Here is a 21,285-nt window from a genome sequence, read left to right on the forward strand (position 1 = left end):
AGATGGGGTTTCACCATGTTAGCCAGGATGGTCTCGATCTCCTGACCTCATGATCCGCCTGCCTCGGCCTCCTAAAGTCCTGGGATTACAGGCGTGAGCCACCGCACTTTAGAACCTCTTCCCCAGGTTCGAATTCTTTCTTTTTCAGGAGTCTTGCTCTGCCACCAGGCTGGAGTGCAGTGCCATCCTCTCAGCTCAATGCAGCCTCCGCCTCCTGGGTTCAAGCGATTCTCTTGCCTCAGGTTCCCAAGTAGCTGGGGCTACAGGTGCACACCACCACGTCCGGCTAATTTTTGTTATTTTAGCAGAGACAAGGTTTCACCGTGTTGGTTAGGCTGGTCTCGATCTCCTGACGTCGTGATCCACTCACTTCAGCCTCTCAAAGTACTGGAATTACAGGCGAGAGCCACCGTGCCCAGCCAAAGGTTCTCATTCTTTGGCAGGGTTAATCACACAAAACCATCGGCCTGTTTATCTGGAAGCAATCCTGGGGCCTTGCCAGTGACAAGCAGCTCCAGGCCAACTTCAGCTACAGGGCGAGGCCCGAGGTGCAGCCAGGTGGGTACGGGAAACAGGCTGTGACCAACTCCAGTGAAAGTCTGTTTATTTGCTCATCATGAGACAGAACGCTACAATCTGTTCAACACTGGGCTGGACATTGCAGTGATTAGGGGCAGGTGTGAGGCAGGGTAAGGCCTCTGAGCCCGAGGACAAATGTCCATGACAGAGGCTTCCAGAAGACTCGTCCCTTACCCTGCGGGGCAGAAATAGAAATCACATGATCACCGCTGATTTGCAGTGGAGAGGGCGCTGAGCTGGGCCCGGCAGGCAGGCAGCCTCAGCAGAGGTGCAGGCAGTCAGCATGGCGCGGCCCTCCCGCCAGCACCGTCAGGTCAGCAGAGGTTCAGGCAGTCAGCATGGCGCGGCCCTCCAGCCAGCACTGTCAGGGAGGGGGATGCTGCTCCTGCCTGGGGCCTGCCTTCATTTTGAGGGCCCCTGGCCCCAGCTGAGGTCAAGAGGGGACCTGGGGCTGCCCCAGCACCCTGAAAGCCCCGGCTGGGCAGCTCTGGAGGAGAAAGGACACAGGTCCCTGAGGCCCCGTCTGCCCAGGGTTGTTCCTCCCCCTCCCTCCTCCTCAGGCTGGGGCAGGGTGGCACTGCTAGGACCCTCTGCCATGGCTTTGTGACACTGCAGCTATGCTCGGCGGGACCCTCCCCCTGTCCCCCACCCCACCCCTGCATCGGAGTGTAGGGCAGGCAGCAAGCAGCATTTGGGGGATGCAGGGTGGAGAGGATGCTAGAAGTGTGTGATGCACCCACGGCACTGACAGCCTCTCCACCCGCAGAGGCTGAGGGCCCACAAGGCACAGGACTGCCCCCTGCCCACCAGGCCCTACGAGACACATGGCAGCCTTGAGGCCCAATGACGAGCTCAGCTTCCTCCTGTCTGCACGTGGCCAGGCCTCGGAGCAGCAGCTCGTGGCAGCATGAGGGAGGGCGGGGAGGACCCAAGGAATCTTGGCAGTGCCTGTCCTCAGCAGGTCAGCTGAACGGGGCATGCCATGGTCCAATGGGCAGCGTGACCCCAGGGCACTGGGAACTGCACGGAAGGTGCCAAGGAGCAGGAACCGTCTAGGCGTGTGACCGCCTGTGCTGGGGGGCTGAGCCTCAGAGCTCTGTGCTTGCGAGGAAAGCCTCCCCCAGGCTGCCCACCCCTCATCAGCCCCTCATGGAGGACTGGGGGCCACTCCCCACCCCCCAGGCTTCTTTGGGCTGGTTCTGGAGGGGGATGGGGCATTCCCTTTATTGCGCCCCCTTGTTCCGAGGCTCCTGTGCCTTTACGGTCAAGTGTGTCCATAATACTTGTGTTCCTCCCTTGCAGCAGAAAGTCCCCTCCGGCTTTGCAGGAAGGAGCTGCAGGAACAGGCAGCAGGGTGGGAGAGGCCCGGTGAGGGCAGCCCCCTCCCAGTGAATGCAGCCACACTGGGTCAGCCCTGGGGACGGTGCATGCGCAGGTAGGCAGGGCCAGGGCGGCAGCAGAGGCAGAGGTTTCCAGAAGCAGGAAGGGGAGCTGAAGAGCCTGTGGGGAAGAGAAGAGCACGGCAGGGTGAAGGCCCGGCGGAGACACTCTGCCCACCCCACACCCTGCCTATGGGCCACATATCTGGGCCTGGGTGCTCCACGAGCATGAGCCCTTCTCCAGGCCATGGTGTCTCCCTGCAGCCACCAGGCACCTCCCAGTCCCCACACAAATAAAGGCACTGATGGATCCAAAGTTGGTTGCACAGCCCAGTGGCCGTGGAGCCTGCTGTGTGAGCTTGGCACAAGTCACCAAACCTCTGGGCTGTGCTGGTGCACAAGGTGGTGGACTCTGCAGTCCCCACGGCCCCTTCCAGCTCTGCTGTTCTCTGTGCCCATCCAGGGCCTTCTGCTTTTGTGGCTGGAGGCACCAAGCTCCCATACCCTCCTGTCTGCTGTGGCATACCTGCCACAGATGGGCACGCTCTGCGCGTGCCCACGATGTTCTGTTCCCGAGCCCGTGTAGCACCGGGCCTGCAGCTGGGGCAGGCCGACGAGCCCAGTAGATGGCTGGCAGCTCCTTGCAGAAGATAGCAGGGGTCAGATGGACAGAAAGGCGGGCTCTGCAGGGGGCCAAAGGGTGGGGCCTGGCAGCGGCTGCCCAGCCGACATCACATGGTCCGGCTGTACTCGATGCCACTCTTGGAAGAGATGCCCGACCATGGCAGGAAGCTGCAGAGCAGGCTATGGGCCTGGCGGTAGACTCTGTGCGGGATGGAGCAGGGGCTCAGGCTGGCTAGTGCAGAGCCCAGGTGCTGGATGTAGTCCGTGGGGCTCTGTTAAGGAAGATTCCGACTTGCCCTGACCATGCTCACCAGGGCACAGTCATCAGGGGCCCACACAGTGGCCTGCGGGACTGTGTGCAGACGGCAAGCCACGCTCGGGAGGCAGAGAGCCCGCTAAGCCTCTGCAAAGCTGGAAAGGCTCATGAGACGAAGTGGCCTCTGTTGTGCAAAATAACAAAGGGTGGCGTCTGGGGACAGAGGGGGCCTTCTGAGTGAGGCCACGGGCATGTGGACACCCCTACAATCAGGGATGTACAGCGGGTGGGGAAGGGGCCTGGCAGAAGAGCAGGTGCTTCTGGTTCTCCCTAGATCCTCAACCCTTGAGGCAGCAAGAGGGACAGAGCCCTGTCCTTACGACAAGGAGGGGGTCAACAGTGCTGACCCCTAGATGTCTGCAGGGGCCCGTCTTCAAGGCTAGAAGGCCTGTGGAGTGTGGCGTCACCCCTCTCTTTCCTGCTTATTATTCTATGTAATGAATAAATGCTAGACTCCTGAATTTGAAAGCACACACACACGCACAGCATGTTTTGGGCCACATTCTGTGACTATTAGTTTCCTGGCTTCCTTCCGACCTGTCAGGGGCCAGTGAGAGTTAAGGAGAAGGAAGCGGGGAAGGGCACACCTTTGGGTCATGCATCCCATAAGGAAGGTTTGAACCCAGGTGTTCAAAAAAAGTAAAAATCTCTTCTCACCGCACTTGTTTCCCCTCTGCTAGCACGGGCTCTGAGAGGGCAGGAGATCCCGTCTGTTTTGCGCACTGCTGATCCCCAGTGCAAATGGAGTAGGAGGCTCTCCAGCTGGGTGTGGGGGCTCATGCCTATAATCCCAGCACTCTGGGAGGCTGAGGCAGGCGGATCATTTGAGCTCAGGAGTTCGAGACCAGCCTGGGCAACATGGTAATATGTACAGCTGGATTTACCCAAATGTGCATCAGATTTACCCACAACACGATCAGATCAGGGAGAGAAGCGTCCATAAGCCTGGCCACCTGAACATCATCTGAGGGGGACCACCGTTCCAACTTCCTCACTGGCTCTGCCACCTTACGGACAGGAAGCCACAGTCCCTCTCCCCCAGAAGTTAAGGATATAAAATCGTCCAGGGAGGGTGGCCGCCATTGATGTAGAGGACATAGGTGAAGCCATCTTTGAGGACCCCTCGGATGGAGTAGTAATAGGGGAGATAGTGGTGCTGCTTGAAGTCTCTGTTTTCGTAGAAGCTTATTGCTGTGTTGTTGGTGGTGAGGACATGAAGGTAAATGGCTTTGCAGTGGTCCTGGGCGGTGGTTGATATGTGATCCTTTAAACTTTCAAGTAAGAGGGAACCTTGGGGAGAAGGGGTAAAGGTTATCCAGGCAGAGCAGTTAGGAAGGAAGGATGACTGGACTAGGAAGGGGGCTTTGCACGAGTCTCTCAGAGATGTCTCGGTCCACCGTGTCAGAGACCAGCCTTCCTTCACCACCATTGTCAAAGTCCCTAAAATCTCATGGCCAGAGGGAGCCTGGTAGCTACAGACTGCTGGGAGGGACTGCAGAGGTGGCCTGGTAGCGCCCTCCCAGGGGCTGGGCCCGCAAGGAGACTCCCTTTCAGACAACAAACAGGGTAAATGTGAGCCCAGGAAAACATGGACTAGATGGGCCTGGGTTTAAAATTAATTAAGACTCTGCCGCTCACTGGCCGTGTGGCTGAGTGGGATGGGACATCAGAGAAACGGTGAGTGGTGCTTCCTTGTGTGTGTTCACACTTTCTACTCTGAATCATGAGCAGTGAATACACATGAGTTGTACGTGTGGCGGCAGCAGGAGTGAGAGGTGCCCGTTTCCTCAGCTCCATCCTAGGGGCTGAGCAAGGCTGTGGCAGAAAGGCCTGAGGGCATGTGGAAAGAGGATGGCTGAAGGTGGTGGCTGTGCTGGCAGGGGAGGGATGATGAAAGTCTGGCCACATGGGGATGGGGATGGAAGATGAGACTGAGGGATGTTCACAAGCCAGAGTTGTTCGGGTCAGGGAAGAGACTGGGTGCAGATGGGACGGGGGTGGGGTGGGACAAGGGGGTGGGATGGGCGCCAAGCCACAGGCCCGGCTGCCCTTACCTATGCCGTGCTTCCTGAACTCTTTTACGACGCCCAGACTGAGGATGTACGCGACTTGTGTGTCAACAGAGAAGCTGGACGCTAGAATATCTCCATCCTAGAGGAAGAGTCAGACAGAAAGTCAGGCTCACGCTCCTGGCACACAGCTCACTGCACAGTCCGGCCCCGGCGGGCTCTGCACCGACTCCCCACCACGACAGCCAGAGGGACACCGACTAGAGGGGCAAAATCAAGAGGCAGTGGAGAGGGGCCCCCATTCCCCACGGAAATGAGAGCGTTTATGCCCTTCTGGTGAAAAATGGCTGAAGTAAGAACACACAGAAAAGAAGCTTCTCTTGGAGGTGTGTGGGAGGCCTAGCCAAGGACGGGAATGAGGCTCTGATGCCAGCACGAGGTAAAGTTATGGCACGAAGGGAGCAACTACACAGCACCGCACCGGCCTCATGGGAATGCACGCGTGTCACCTGGTACACCTGGATGCAGGACAGCGGACAAATGCAGTTTTAGAGGTTCCGTTAGAGAATCGCACGCTGCCCCAGGTGGTGTTGGAGGAGGGAAACTCGGGCGGCCATCCAACCCCCTCTGCTACCCCTACAGGGAGAGGACGCCACCACACCTACGTAAAACCACCCACCATCTCTTGGTTCTAGAGATGGATTTCCGGGTGGGAGTCATGAATCCGATCAGCATGAGGCTCTTAACATCTTCCAACTGGTAAAGAACAAGAAGGCCTTTCTGCTCCCACGTGCTGGGCTGGGGTCATCCTGTCCAGGCTCCCTGTTCTCCCAGCCCTCTTCAAGCCACAGTTCACCCGGACATATCAGTCCAGGGAGGAAGGCGTCCTTATCACTCGTTACTCCAGGCCTGCAGGAAGGGTGTCTGTTCCCCAGCTGACATCTCCTAACAGGGTCTACTTTGCCCTGACCTTGAACTCACTAAGTCTGAGAGGAAGGCGGGGGAGCCGAATGAGTGCCAGCGTGCAGGCCAGAGGGCCCTCTACTGAGAGCCAGGAACACGAGCCAAAGGGTCCCCATGTCAGCCTTGAGGTAACACAAACACATTCAAGGGGAGGAAGAGACCCAGCCGCCACCTGAGGGCAGGCGCACAGTCACCAGGGGGCACTCAGGAAAGCCACCCGGAGGCGGAGGGGGTTCAGGGGAATGAGTCATGGAGGGAAGGTGGGGGCCATGTGTCCCATCAAGAAGAGAGATCAGGCTGGGCACGGTGGCTCCCACCTGTAATCCTAGCACTATGGGAGGCCGAGGCAGGCAGACCACTTGAGGCCAGGGGTTCCAGACCAGCATGGCCAACACGGTGAAACTGCATCTCCACTAAAAATACAAAAATTAGCTGGGTGTGGTGGCGCACGTCTAAATCCTAGCTACTTGAGAGGTGGAGGTTGCAGTGAGCCGCAATCAGGATCGCACCACTGCACTCCATCCTGGGTGACAGTGAGACTCCGTTTCAGTAAAAAAAAAAAAAAAAGCCGGGGGGAGAGAAAAGAATGTTGACATTTGCATTCTGCTACATCTTAGCTCTTAAAAATCAAACAAAAAAGCTCAGGAGGAAGCTAGGACATAAAAAGTGACGCAGGAGAAAAAAGCTGTGCCAGACAGAGCATGACCATAGGCAAAACAGGGTAGATGCCAGTGGATTCGGGTCCTTAAAGGGAGAGACACACCTTCTTGCACTTTTATTTACTTATTTAGAGACAGAGTCTCCCTCTGTCACCCAGGCTAGAGTGCAATGGTGCAATCTCAGCTCCCTGCAACCTCCGGGTTCAAGTGATGCTTGTGCCTCGGCCTCCGGAGTAGGGGGGATTAAAGGTGTGCACCATCATGCCTGGCTTATTTGTATTTTTACTTTTAGTAGAGACAAGATTTCACCATGTTGGCCAGGCTGGTCTCAAACTCCTGACCTCAAGTGATCTGCCCACCTGGGCCTCCCAAAGTGCTGGGGATTACAGGTGTGAGCCACCGTGCACAGCCCCTATCTAACTTTTCTTTTTTTTTGAGACGAAGTCTTGCTCTTGTCCCTCAGGCTGGAGTGCAAAGGTGCGATCCCGGCTCACTGCGACCTCTGCCTCCTGGGTTCAAGCGATTCCCCTGCCTCAGCCTCCCCAGTAGCTGGGATTACAGGTGCCTGCCACCACACCCAGCTAATTTTTGTATTTTTAGTAGAGACGGGGTTTCACCAGGTTGGCCCAGGCTGGTCTCGAACTCCTGACCTCAGGTGATCCGCCTGCCTTGGTCTCCCAAAGTGCTAGGATTACAGATGTGAGCCACCGCGCCTGGCCCTTTCTCTAACTTTTAAAGAAATAACCTCAAGCCAAACAAATTGAAGCATCTGCCAGTTGTTGGTGGGTTTTTCCGTCCTTGGCTAAATCCTTGGGTGGTAAACATTATCTCAGATGCTGGGATGACCAACATTATCATGCAGAATCTTGACCAAAGTCAACCATTTGGAACAACGCGGCCATGGCCTTACTGTTTACATTGAGAGTGGGGTTTGCTAGCCTGGAGCGGGACTGAGGTGGGTCCACGGATGCCCAAAGGGTTCTTAGATCTTAAAGGGCTCTGTGAAGTCAGAGGAAACAAAATTATCTCTGTACTTTCCCTGACCTCTAACTGTAACTAGCATTTCCTTCAACAAGCTGAAGCAGTCTTAGCGGTTTCTATGACACCGCCGCCAACACAAATCAGGGATATTTTCATATCACGTTATAACTGCAGATTCTCAATGCATCATCTGTGCTCATTCCTGCTTCAGAACGACAGTGGTTATGAAGCCTGCTGCTGGGCATGACTGGAGGCCCATGTGCCACGAAATCACACACACACACAGAAAAGCGCCAGCCGGGGACGAGTGCCATTGGACACTTGGATTCCTCAGGCCAAAGGCTCCTTGGACAACAGCTGTGGAGCAGGCGGCATGATTCCATCGCAAGCCCCCTGGGGCTGTCCAGTGACAATGATTGCCAAGTCATCCCCGCATACACGTACGTACCTCTTTATGTATTTTGGTCCTGTTTTTAATTTCAGCTACTATCATTCCCACAATGGCACCTCTGTAGGTCGCAGCAAGGGAAAAGAACTTCTTGTTGGATGTGATATCACGATACCATGAGTCTGGGTACCTGACAAAGAAAACATACTCGGGTGAACCTGCCATAGGTCAAGTCCAACTAAGGTCGTGCTCTAGACATGAGAACCACAGGGAGCTCTGGGCCACTTCCGCCTGCTGCTCTAAGGCTGACCCATCACTTAGTCTCTACCTAACTGTCACAGCCACCTTCTTTTTTTTTTTTTTTTTTTTTGAGACGGAGTCTCGCGCTGTCACCCAGGCTGGAGTGCAGTGGCCGGATCTCAGCTCACTGCAAGCTCCGCCTCCCGGGTTCACGCCATTCTCCTGCCTCCGCCTCCCAAGTAGCTGGGACTACAGGCGTCCGCCACCTCGGCCGGCTAGTTTTTTGTATTTTTTAGTAGAGACGGGGTTTCACCGTGTTAACCAGGATGGTCTCGATCTCCTGACCTCGTGATCCGCCCGTCTCGGCCTCCCAAAGTGCTGGGATTACAGGCTTGAGCCACCGCGCCCGGCCGAACAGCCACCTTCTTAAAGCAGTAATCTGTCTAGACAGGACTGGGGATCTCTGGCGGGAAATTATTATTATTATTTTTTTTTTTTGAGACAGAGTTTTGCTCTTGTTGCCCAGGCTGGAGTGCAATGGCGTGATCTCAGCCCACCGTAACCGCTGCCTCCTGGGTTCAGGCGATTCTCCTGCTTCAGCCTCCCGAGTAGCTGGGATTACAGGCATGTGCCACCACGCCTGGCTAATTTTGTATTTTTTTTAGTAGAGATGGGTTTTTTCCACGTTGGTCAGGCTGGTCTCAAACTCCCGACCTCATGTGATCTGCCCGAGTAGCTGGGATTACAGGCATGTGCCACCACGCCTGGCTAATTTTGTATTTTTTTTAGTAGAGATGGGTTTTTTCCACGTTGGTCAGGCTGGTCTCAAACTCCCGACCTCATGTGATCTGCCCGTCTTGGCCTCCCAAAGTACTGGGATTACAGGTGTGAGCCATCGCGCCCGGCCCAGGAAAAATAGTTTCATCTGACATGAAATTGTCTCCATGTAAGCAACTCATGGAGGGTGACCAGCAGGGCCCTGTTCTTCCACCAGGTGAGTGAAGATTTTAGGGCCTTTGTCACCCTGGGACACTGGATGAGTGCCTATGAGAATCTGTGAGACTTCTGGACACTGAAGACTAGGGGAGTGAGTGATTTGAGGAAGAGCCGGGTTCACAGCTGACAGGTGTCTGAGTTTACAATGCCTCCCCGGACAGGGAGGAACCTGCCCTTAAGGGGAATGTGAGGCTGAGGCTGCTAACGACTGCTCACCAAGAATGAGGCCAAGACCCCACTGAGAGGAGCAGGGAAAAAAGAACAGTGGGCATAAAGGCCCAGGACATAGTCATTAACAGGCGAATCCATCCTCAGAGAGACAAGGTCAGGAGGGCAGAGGCATGTGGAGTTTCACGGGTGTGTAGGTTTAGTTTTCCCGCCTCATGGCCCGGTTCATGTCACAGTCTTGGGAACCTGAGGCCTTAGGCTCACGAGGACTGCAGGAGAGACAGGCAGGCTGAGTGGCTCACATGGCCGAAGTCCACAGTCCAGCATGTCTCCACTGGCTCTCAGGCAGCCCTAGGCAGAGTCTGATCTATGCACTCACCACAGCTTTTATTTCTCTAGATTAGTTTCCAGCAGTGAAACTGCTAGGCTGAAGAACACTTTTTTAATTTTGGTTTTTTTTCAGATGGAGTCTCACTGTCACCCAGGCTGGAGTTCAGTGTTGTACTCTCAACTCACTGTGCAACCTCTGCCTTGCGGGTTCAAGTGATTCTCCTGCCTCAGCCTTCTGGGTAGGTGGGATTACAGGCACGTGCCACCACGCCCAGCTAATTTTTTTTTTTTTTTTGAGACGGAGTCTCGCTGTGTTGCCCAGGCTGGAGTACAGTGGCCGGATCTCAACTCACTGCAAGCTCCGCCTCCCGGGTTTACGCCATTCTCCTGCCTCAGCCTCCCGAGTAGCTGGGACTACAGGCGCCCGCCACCTCGCCCGGCTAGTTTTTTGTATTTTTTAGTAGAGACGGGGTTTCACCGTGTTAGCCAGGATGGTCTCGATCTCCTGACCTCGTGATCCGCCCGTCTCGGCCTCCCAAAGTACTGGGATTACAGGCTTGAGCCACCGCCCCCGGCCTTTGTTTTTTTTTTTTGAGACAGAGTCTCACTGTCACTCAGGCTGGGGTGCAGTGGCGCAATCTCGGCTCACTGCAACCTCTGCCACCCGGGTTCAAGCGATTCTCCTGCCTCTGCCTCCTGAGTAGCTGGGATTACAGGTGCCTGCACCATGCCCAGCTAATGTTTTTGTATTTTTAGTAGAGACAGGGTTTCACCATCTTGGACAGGCTGGTCTTGAACTCCTGACCTCGTGATCCACTCGCCTTGGCCTCCCAAAGTGCGGGGATTACAGGCGTGAGCCACCACACCCAGCCCAATTTTTGTATTTTTAATAGAGATGAGGTTTCATCGAGACCAGGCTGGTCTCGAACTCCTGATCTGCCTGCCTCGGCCTCCCAAACTGCGGGATTATAGGCATGAGCCACTGCACCCAACCAAGAACAATTTTTTAACTCATGTTGCCACCGTCGGCCCACGTCACGTGGACTGTGACAGTTCCCCCCTCCACAGAGACAGTTCCCCCTCCACAGAGATGCACAGGGGTCCCCGCCACCGCCCTGCCAAGAGCATGAGGTTCAGTCAGTCTGAGGTGAACACTCAAGGAAATGCTGATGGCTGGCAAGATCTTGTTTATTTTCCATTTTCAAACTTTGTGTCAACTTTTTTCATCAAAAAAGCTGTATGTGCATATAATGTAGGCAAGACAGACCAGAAAAAACAATCATAGGGCCTAATATTAATCTACCTACCTCAAACTACTGAAACACTATTAATGGTACATACCCCCTTGTAAAATTTTTTTCACTCCCCGCCCCCCCCAGTTCATACCTATCATTGTAAAATTTTATCTTGTACATGTTTTCAAATAAAAATAGGATCATGGTACATACTGTTTTCTAGTCTGCCTTTTTTCTTTTAATAGCTTTTTTTTTCTGAGACGGAATATTGCTCTTGTTGCCCAGGCTGGAATGCAATGGCGTGAACTCAGCTCACTGCAACCTCCGCCTCCCAGGTTCAAGCGATTCTCCTGCCTCAGGCTCCCAAGTAGCTGGGGTTACAGGCATGCACCTCCACACCCGGCTAATTTTGTATTTTTAGTAGAGACGGGATTTCTCCATGTTGGTCGGGCTGGTCTTGAACTCCCGACCTCAGGTGATCCTCCCACCTCGGCCTCCCAAAGTGCTGGGATTATAGGCTCCTTTAACATCTTGTAAAAAATATTTCTCCATCAAAAAATATACCTCTTTGACAGGTTTTTTTTTTTTTCCGGCTGAATGAATAATATTGCACTTTTATATGCACATATTCTTAATTACTCTAATGCATGTAACCAACTCCTTGCTGTTAAGATACTTGGGTGGCTTCTACATTTTCTGAATTATAAATAGTACCACACCCGATAGCTCTGTAACTGAAATTTCTCACAGAGCCCTTCTGGGGAACTCTGCACACCCTGAGAGGTGGAAAGAGCCCAGGAACAGGGGTCCCTGGATGAGCTGGGTGACCTGGGACCTCGTGGCCACTCCAGGCCATTCCCGCCTTTGCAGCATGGCCCTAAAGGTCCAAGAGGCCCCCACCCCCGCCACCCAGCTTCTGCACCTGAGGCTCGTGGGCTCTCCCCAACCCTGCAATCCACTCCACTTACTCGATGGGGAACCAGTCGCCACACAGGTGCTTCACAGTGTCTATGTCATCGTGGCAGAGGAGGCGCAGGCTGACCTCGCTGAGCGCGCTGGATGGCACCACCTCTGTCATTCACACCTGTGGGGAAGGGTGGGGGCGTCACCTCAGAGCCTGGTCCTCCTCATGCTCTGCTTGTGAGGTAGGCGAGACACAAGAGCATGGAGCATGTCCCACAGATGGACGCTCCTCGGCCAGCACTCAGAGGCCTCTGCCCCTCACAACCGCCCTTGCACCAGGCGTTGCAGTCACCCTCCTCTGCTGAGGAGACCCGGGCCCAGGAGGGCAGACAGGATGGGGAGCCAGCCCCCTCGCTGCTTAGCCCCAGCTGGGGGAAGCCCTGGCCAGCCTGTCTCTCCTCTCCCCCCATCTGAACTGGTCTCACATCTTAGGACAGTGGTCCTTCAGAGGGTCAGTGGCCCCAGCCAGCCTGACTTCTCTCAACCCCAGCCGTTGGCTGCCAATGACAGTTGTGGGTTCAGCAGCCCCCATGCCTCGTCCCCCTTCAAAGCAGCCTGGCAGCCGGGGCAGTGAGCGGCTGGATTTGCAGGGGAAGTGGCACGGCTTTATTACCAGGGTGTGGGTCTGTGCTGAGCAGGTCACACCCAATTTCTCCTCCCCACCCAGCAAGCAAACACTCCTGGGCGGAAAGAAAGAGACTTCGGGGGATACCACAGTTCAAGTCGGGGGTCACGAGTGGCCAAGGACTCTTTTAAATCAGGAAAATGCATCCAATCCAGGGGCTGGAGAAGAAGCCCCCCTTGTTTTATTTAACAAGGAAGTTACAGAAAGGAAGAGAGGAATGGAGGGAGGAAGGCTGGCCGGCGGCACTGAGAAGGGGAAAAACAGAAGCCTTAGTTCTTTAAGTTGTAAACCGGTCGTTAAAAGGAAAGGATGGGGCCTGGTGTGGTGGCTCACGCCTGTAATTGCAGCACTTTGGTAGGCTAAGGTGGGTGGACTGCCTGAGGTCAGGAGTTCAGGACCAGCCTGGCCAACATGGCAAAACCCTGTCTCTACTAAAAATACAAAAATTAACCAGGTTTGGTGGCGGGCAACTGTAATCCCAGTTACTGTGGAGGCTGAAGCAGGAGAATTGCTTGAACCCGGGATGTGGAGGCTGCAGTGAGCCAAGATTGCGCCACTGAACTCCAGCCTGGGCAACAGAGTGAGACTCCGTCTCAAAAAAAAAAAAAAAAAAAAAAAAAGAAAAAAGAAAAAAGGAAAGGATGGAAGACTGGGCGTGGTGGCTCATGCCTGTCATCCCAGCACTTTGGAAGGCTGAGGTGGGAGGATCGCCTGAGCCCAGGAGTTTGAGACCAGCCTGGGCAACATAGCAAGACCCTGTCTCTAAAGATAAATAAATAAACCCATAAATAAATGGGAAAAGATGCTGCATTCATCCTTCCTTTTTAGGAGGAATTGTGTAGTTCATCTCAGGGTTGAGGAAAAGTTCTTTTTTACACAAGAATGCCGGCTAATAAAAGTAGAAATGATGACGGAATTAGAAAGTCACCATTTTGGAATCACCAACAGAAATGACTGAGTCAAAGAAGAATCAGGAAAGCCTGTGAAATCTGCAGGTCAAAGCGGCTGGGGGCAGGTGCAAGGTGTGAAGGCAGAGCCGCTGGGCTCCCAGGACTCACTCACTGCCCAGGAAAGGCCTCGTCTTTATCTGGCAGTGCCCACTCCACTGGCGGGACGAGCCCAGCCTCTCTGGGCTCCCGCCCTCCTGCTGCCATGGGTGGGAAGTGCCCACGGCCGTCCACTGTCCAGGCTTCTGCACAACCTTCCCCTTCCTGACAAGGGGAAAAATTTAGAAGCCGAATCTGGTGTCTCTGCTGGCTCAGCCTCAGCTAATCAGATTCCTGGAGCCTCCTCTGTGGAGTGGAGATGGCCAGGCCCCTCCCCAGGGTGGTTCGGTGCTGGAACGAGCTGATGGGGTCCAAGTGTCAGGACAGTGCTGGCAGGGAGGCGGTGCCCCTCTACACCAGCCTTGAGCACCCACTACTAGCTGATACTTGGCCCGGTCCAGTCACTTCCAGGGGTATACCCTTGATCTGGGACAGGGCCAACACTGATGTCCTGAGCAGCTCTGCTCTGACTCCTAACTTGTGTGGTTCTCAGCTCCTGGTTCAACGTCAGGCGTGCCAAGTAGTTCATGCTCAGCTTTATAGGGAGAAGCCTCTTTAAACTCACACCCCCACCCCGCCCTTGTGCCCACCCCTTTGTTCCCACGGTTCTGGATCCATGCACTGTTGACTCCAGACCCTTTAAAAATAGGCCGGGCGCAGTGGCTCATGCCTGTAATCCCAGCACTGTGGGAGGCCAAGGCGGGCAGATCCCCCGAGGTCAGTAGTTCAAGACCAGCCTGGCCAACATGATAAAACCCCATCTCTACAAAAATACAAATATTAGCCAGGCATGATGGCAGGTGCCTATAATCCTGGCTACTCAGGAGTCTGGGGTGGAAGAATCACTTGAACCCAGGAGGTGGAGGTTGCAGTGAGTCAAGATTGTGCCACTGCGCTCCAGCCTAGGCAACAGTGCAAGACTCCATTTCAAAAAAAAAAAAAAAAAAAAAAAAAATCTGGGGCCAGGCGTGGTGGCTCACACCTGTAATCCTAGCACTTTGGGAGGTCCAGGCAGGTGGATTGCTTGAGGGAATTTGAGAACAGCCTGGCCAACACGGTGAAACGCTATGACATGGTTTGGCTGTGTCTCTCCCCAAATCTCATCTTGAATTGTAGCTCCCCAAATTCCCATGTGTTGTGGGAGGGCCCCGGTGGGAGATAACTGAATCATGGGAGCAGTTTCGCCCATACTGTTCTTGTAGTGGTGAGTAAGTCCCACGAGATCTGATGGTTTGATAAGGGGTTTCCCTTTCTGCTTGGCTCTCATTCTCTCTTGCCACCACCATGTAAGACGTGCCTTGCACCGTCCACCATGATCGTGAGGCCTCCCCAGCCACGTACAACTGTGAGTCCATTAAACCTAGTTCCTTTATAAATTACCCAGTCTCAGCTATGTCTTTATCAGCAGCATGAAAACGGACTAACACACCCCATCTCTACTAAAACTATAAACATTAGCTGGGCGTGGTGGTGCACCTGTCATCCCAGCCACTCAGGAGGCTGAGGTTCAAGAATCACTTGAACCCGGGAGGCGGAGGTTGCAGTGAGCTGAGATGGCATCACTGCATTCCAGCCTGGGTGACGGAGTGAGACTCTGACTCAAAAATGAAACTAAACGAAACAAAACAAAACAGATGACAAAAAACACACAAAGAAACAAAACCTCTAAAAGAATAGATGAAGGTGTTAATCTTGTCAGGTGTGAGAAAAGCCTTGTGGTTATGTACAAAAAGTCCGTATTTTATATTAACAGATGCACAGTGGAATATGCAGAGGCAAAATGACAGAATGTTCCAGAATTTAGTTTTAGTTGGAGCAAAAAAGTGGCAAAATATTAATGAGCGTTAGAGCTGGATGACGGGTATGCCACGTGGATCTTTGAAAATGTTCTTAATTAAAACCAACCAGGGCCGGGTGTGGTGGCTCATGCCTGTAATCCCAGCACTTTGGGAGGCTGAGGCAGGCCGATCACAAGGTCAGGAGTTCAAGACTAGCCTGGCCAAGATGGTGAAACCCTATCTCTACTAAAAATACAAAAAAATTAGCTGGGCACAGTGGCAGGTGTCTGTAATCCCAGCTACTTGGGAGGCTGCGATGGTAGAATTGCTTGAACTTGGGCGGCAAAGGTTGCAGTGAGCCAAGATCGTGCCACTGCACTCCAGCCTGGGTGACAGAGTGAGATTCTGTCTCAAAAAACAAACAAAACAAACAAACAAAAGAAAAAATCATAAAAAAACAAAAACAAAACGCCCAAATTTCTCATTCCAGAAAGACTGGGTTTCCAATGTGGATTGTGGGTTTTCCAGGTGACTGAATGAAAGGCCTCTGGTGTCTACACCGAGAGCTCTGGAAAGCAGCGCTGTGTGCCGCAGCTGCCACCATGGGCTGCGGGACCCTGTATCCCTGGGAACAGTGGGTCCTGGGCACATGGCTGGCACTGACACACACTGGAACTGCAGGGGGAAAGCACCTGGTTCACTGTCAGTGGGGGGATACTACTCAGGGCCTGCACACTCCACTGAGGTCTCAAAACGCGACAGGACACCGGGTGGGCGTATAACTCAAGCACAGGTACTGTGTTTTTAGGAAGCCAGCTGAGGGCAGGCTCCCGCCCCTTTTCCCCTCAGGGCTAAGAAAACCGGCAAATCCAGAAACCACTTACCCACACTTTGAACCTCTGAGACAAAGCCACTAACCCTACAAAATCGAAGGCAGAGGCCGAGGCCGGTTCCTCAATTCAGCCTTTCCAGAGACAGCTCCTGACACAAGGGCCACAGCACATGGCCTCCTCCTTGCTACAGGAACCAGCACGGGGAAAAGGTCGCCTACCTGGCCACCCTGGGCAGAGCTCCAGAGCCCATAGGCCCAGCCGCCCAGGTTTCTGAGCTCCTGTGGGGCCAGCTGGCTCTGAAAAAAACACCTGCTCAGCTCTCACTGGACAGGGCAGGATGAGCACATGCAACCTGTGAAACCAGCCCAGGTCTGGAGGCCACAGACAGACCTGCCTGAGAGCTGGGTCCAGGAAGTGGGTTGACAAGGCCTTGACCTCCCTGGTTGCCTGGGGCAGGGATGACTTCCTGAGGGGATGAAAATGTTCCAGATCTTTTAAAAAAATTTTTTTTGTCTTTTGAGACGGAGGGAGTCTCGCTCTGTCGCCCAGGCTGGAGTGGAGCGGCACAATCTCGGCTCACTGCAAGCTCCGCCTCCCGGGTTCACGCCATTCTCCTGCCTCAGCCTCCAGAGTAGCTGGGACTACAGGCGCCCACCACCATGCCTGGCTAATTTTTGTATTTTTAGTAGAGACGGGGTTTCACTGTGTTGGACAGGATGGTCTCGATCTCCTGACCTTGTGATCCGCCCGCCTCGGCCTCCCAAAGTGCTGGGATTACAGGCGTGAGCCACTGAGCCCGGCCAACGTTCCAGATCTTGATTGTGGTGGTGGTGGCTACACAGACATCAAAGCTCACTGAACTGTACACTGAAAACCGGTGCAGTGCATTGTACGTGGATATCTTAAGCTTCAGTCAAATTGATTTTTGAAGATTTTCACAAATCTCTGTATTGTCGCTTGGTACTAAAGACAGATTCATAATGAGCTTGCATTTCTCATGTCCTGGGACTGCACATTTCCCCCAGTATCCTCATTTGTTTCCAGTTTGACTTTCAAGAAAAACACTGGGCTCCAAGATATACAACGATCTGCGGATTCTCAAATCCCTACTAAAAGTGCTTCTGTGCTTCTGGAGGCCAGTTCTTTAGACTCCTTGATTTAAAAATCGAAACACATCACACTTAAGTCAGGACCAAATGCAGCACGCATCACAGCACCTCATGTGTCTCAGCCCAACTGACGGGCAGAGGAGAAGAGGCAGGAAGGTGCATGAAAGAGAGACTCAGGTTGCCTGTGTGCCCATGAAAGGAAGAGATGGGGTCAAAGAGGGCAGCCATAGGTCCACTGCTATGGAGGCAGTGAGGGGGACCGACATGTGCCCTGGCCCATCAGCCTCTCTCTAGAGCTAGGGGTTCATGCTGATCAAGTCAGAGATGATCCAAAGGCAGGGCCAGCGGCCCCCCATCCCCACTGGCCCCTGTCCTGCCGTTGCTCCCTCTTCCCACAGCTTTCCTGTCTCCCCTCATGTGCCCACCTAGAACCTTCTACTAAGAACTCATCTTCCATTGTCTGCAGGCCACCCGCAGGACACAGGGACAAGAGTGCTGAGAACAGGGAGCAGCAGGGTGAAGCCAGAGTGAAGCCCCACCAGGCAGGTGCTCTCTGCTCTCCAAACAGGATGGGTACTCGGGCAGTGCCGTGCGGGGCAGCAAGGCAGGGTCAAGAGAGAGGCCCCGCCAGGCAGGTGCTCTCTGCTCTGAGCCCTCCAAACAGGATGAGTACTCAGGCAGTGCTGGGGGGATAGGAGCACTAAAGTTGCAGTTGCCCAAGCCATCTTTCAGAACATGTTCCTAAAAAGGCACAGGACGCGTCTCTACTACAACAAGCAGGGAAGTACTGCATGGGAGAATGGGAAGCTCTCTTGAATTTTTTTTTTTTTTTTTTTTTTGAGACGGAGTCTGGCTCTCTTGCCCAGGCTGCTTGGCTCACTGCAACTTCTGCCTCCTGGGTTTAAGTGATTCTCATGCCTCAGCCTCCCAAGTAGCTGGGATTACAGGCACGTGCCACCTCAGCTAATTTTTGTATTTTTAGTGGAGACAAGGTTGTTGGCCTTCTCAGGCCAATATTGGCCAGGATGGTCTCGATCTCCTAACCTCGTGATCCACCTGCCTTGGCCTCCCAAAGTGCTGGGATTACAGGCATGAGCCACTGAGCCCGGCCACTCTCTTGAATTTTTAAGTTAGAATCTGGAGTTTCAAAGGCTCATGCCTGCAGTGAGAAATCTCCCCCGGCTGGCCTCCTGCGTCTGCATCACAGTTCTCCGCCTTCGGGAGGTGGTGAGCGACACGATGCAAGGAGGGAGGCACTGATCCTGCTCAACCCAAACAAAAGCCGTGCTTGTGCCTCAGCCCTCATGCCTTCTCTGCTTCCCCCAACTCCCTGCTCCTGAGCTGCCTGCAGACCTCATCTTTCTTTTACATGGAAATGACTCTTTGGATGCTGTCCTGAGACTGCTTTCCTCCGAGGACTGGCAGTAGCTGGAAGGGGCTGGTGTCTGGACTGGCAGAGCCAAGCTGAGCCCCTGACCAACATCACTGCGAGGCAGGAGAATAGGATCTGGAGGCAGGGAACCTAAGGCCAATTCATGCTGACTTCTTAGAACTAAATCCAAAGAAAAACTCCAACTTTCCATCTCCGAGTAACAAAAGGACCAGAGACTACTCCCTTCACACTCCCTGCTTTTCGAGGAGGCAGATAAATAACTGAAAGTACCTCTGATTGGTCTCTTCCTGCAACCAATCAAGCTGGTCTCCGGTCAAGTCTGTATTTGCATAGGAGTGTAACTTTGTTTTTTCATTTCAGCCTCTGGTTGGCTGCTTTCCTCAACCAATCAGACTGATCACAGGTCACTTTCATTTACATAGGCCATGCACCAAATAACCAACGGGCAACCTCTAGAGGGTATTTAAACCCCAGAAAATTCTGTAACCAGGGCCTGCTCCCACCCTATAGAGTGTACTTTAGATTTCAATAAATCTCTGCTTTTGTTGCTTCATCCTTTTCTTGCTTTGTTTGTGCTGTTTTGTCCAATTCTTTGTTCAAGATGCCAAGAACCTGGATACGTTCCATCGGTAACAACTGCCCAGGAGCCCATGTGCTCAGCCCACAGGGGGCTACGGTGTGAAACCAGAGTAAGGGCCGCCAAGGTGTCTCCAGCACCCACAGGTGTGTCTGCCCTCCCCTGCCACTGTCAGGTGCTGAAAATTCAGAATCTGGGGAACACAGAATGGACTGCGTTTCAGTTACCAGAAGGGTTTTCTGACACCCTCATGATGCCCACAGGGTGCTCCACTTGCACCCCAGGTAAGAAAGCCAAAAACAACCCTGTTTCCCAGTGCCCTCTCTCCTTGGCAGTCCCTGTCCTAACGCCCCAAGTCCACGGGGGCCTCCTCCTCCTTCGATGGCACTGCTTCAAGACCAACGAGTCACACTGCGCTTGGAAAGGCCACTCTCTTAATGGCTTGAGAGGTGCCCTGGCCTCTGCCCACGACTTCAGGAGCAGACTCCCAGGGTTCAGCTCGCCATGGCCATGCTGCCCTGCCCTCCCTTCTCTTCCTTCTCGCTCACAGCTCCGCCCTGCCAGTCCCTACCTGCACTCTGAGACCCCAACATGCTCCCAGACTCTGCAGGGATCTCAGGTGTTCTGAGACGGCTCTCCCGCCACATGCTTCAGCTTCTCAGCTGTAGCCTGAAGATTCTCCCACCTCCCTCAGGGTCGCTGGGAAGGCTGCATGAGATGCTGCTTCTAAAGGCCGCCCCCAACCCCTGGTCTGGCTCCTCAGGCCCTTTCTCTCAGGCCCTAGCACCCACTGTCTGACGTTTTCAATCTCCTCTTTTGCACAAACTCCCCTCTGACAGGCTGTCCGCACCCTGCAGGCACCCATCTTGGGCAGGCCTCCCTGCCACCTCCTTTCCAGGCTATGGAACCACTCACAGCTCAACACCTACTGCCACCTTTCTGCTTTACTCTGCCCTTCAAACACTTATTCCTCACTCACCCCACTTTCTGCCCTAGCACGCTGGTGAAGGTGCACCAACAGCTGCCCCTCTGCAAAATCCAGAGGCCCTCCAGGAATCCTCGCCCCAAACTCCAAGCAGCTTGCATCTCAGTAGATCTCCCTCTCAGGCCACCTTCCCCCTTTTCCTCTCAAAGCACCACCCCAGTTCTGCTCGTTAGCACACCAGGCTTCTGCTCAAGAGAAGCTCAAGGGAGATTAGCATGTGCTTGTCCACACCACAAGAATTAACCACCACTGGCAGCTGCAAGGTTTACTAGCTTGAAAAATCCAACGCTCATGAACTCCATGCTCCTGGTCTTTGGGGTGGAGCAGGGGAGAAAAGGAAAAACACACCAGTGACAGATATAGGCCACTGTCTTGCACATCAGTGAAATGGGCTCAAGAGCTAAACGTGGAGGATGTCAGCAGCTGACACTGCGCATGGCTTGTTTCTCAAACGAGCCGCTGCCCACAGGAGAGCAAGCCATCTCCTCAGCAGCCCGGGCTTCTTCCAAAGCGTCAGAGTAGCAGGAGAATGAATCATTTACCGGGTGACAAGAAGCAAACACCCACCACTCTATTTCCAAACAGCCTCTCTCTGAAGACCATCATGTGCCGAGGGGAGCCCGCAGAGTGGTCGCATACAACTCGATGCACGTCTCTTCAAGGGCAGACGAGTGACACTGGAGGATTCTGTGTTTACGACACTATGGAACTGGCCAAACAAATCGCTGGTGCTGGCACCCAGAGCGGTGAAGGGGGAGCTGAGAAGCGCGATGGCGATGTGCTACGTCTCGTTTCGCAGTTGTCAAAATGCATGGATCTGCCGGGTGAAGCTATGCATTTGGCTGCATGTTAATTACACCTCAGTTAACAACAGCAACAGCCACAGGTGTTCTGGTAAGGTCCCGGGTCCGACTCAATCTTCCCTGGGTGGAACGTTCTGTCACGCCTTACGTTTCAAACTGAGAATCCATTCAGTCGTTAATTTATCGAAATTGCATTGAAAATTCAGGCCCTATCCTGGGTATTGGGGTCTCAGCAGTGAGCAGAGTCAGACTCTCTGATTACATGGGGGGGACGTACCAGGGTGTAGTGGTGCTTTCTGGCACCAT

The 21,285-nt window shown here is 53.8% G+C and overlaps 2 protein-coding genes and 1 pseudogene across 6 annotated transcripts in view; all 3 read right to left on the reverse strand.

Moving 5' to 3' along the window:
- CLUAP1 (clusterin associated protein 1) overlaps nucleotides 1–21,285 on the reverse strand; it is a 217,260-nt gene that overhangs the window by 58,776 nt on the left and 137,199 nt on the right. The window lies entirely within an intron of this gene.
- LOC126944144 (uncharacterized) lies at nucleotides 588–2,609 on the reverse strand (annotated as a pseudogene). The gene is made up of 2 exons (XR_007721960.1): nucleotides 2,485–2,609; nucleotides 588–2,079 (listed from the first exon to the last, which is right to left on the reverse strand). The product of XR_007721960.1 is annotated as an uncharacterized LOC126944144 (transcript).
- The window catches only part of NAA60 (N-alpha-acetyltransferase 60, NatF catalytic subunit), a 39,407-nt gene continuing 20,620 nt past the window's right edge, over nucleotides 2,499–21,285 (reverse strand). For all 4 annotated transcript variants that reach the window (XM_050774523.1, XM_050774525.1, XM_050774522.1 and 1 more), the window contains 5 exons: nucleotides 11,836–11,951; nucleotides 7,959–8,088; nucleotides 4,953–5,049; nucleotides 3,954–4,188; nucleotides 2,499–2,846 (listed from right to left, as the gene is read on the reverse strand). In XM_050774523.1, coding sequence (XP_050630480.1) covers nucleotides 2,690–2,846; nucleotides 3,954–4,188; nucleotides 4,953–5,049; nucleotides 7,959–8,088; nucleotides 11,836–11,945 — 729 coding nt within the window. In that variant the 5' untranslated portion in view covers nucleotides 11,946–11,951 and the 3' untranslated portion in view covers nucleotides 2,499–2,689. The remainder of the gene's footprint in view (nucleotides 2,847–3,953; nucleotides 4,189–4,952; nucleotides 5,050–7,958; nucleotides 8,089–11,835; nucleotides 11,952–21,285) is intronic.

This window comes from Macaca thibetana, chromosome 20, assembly GCF_024542745.1.
Source record: "Macaca thibetana thibetana isolate TM-01 chromosome 20, ASM2454274v1, whole genome shotgun sequence".
Classification (NCBI taxonomy): Eukaryota; Metazoa; Chordata; class Mammalia; order Primates; family Cercopithecidae; genus Macaca; species Macaca thibetana.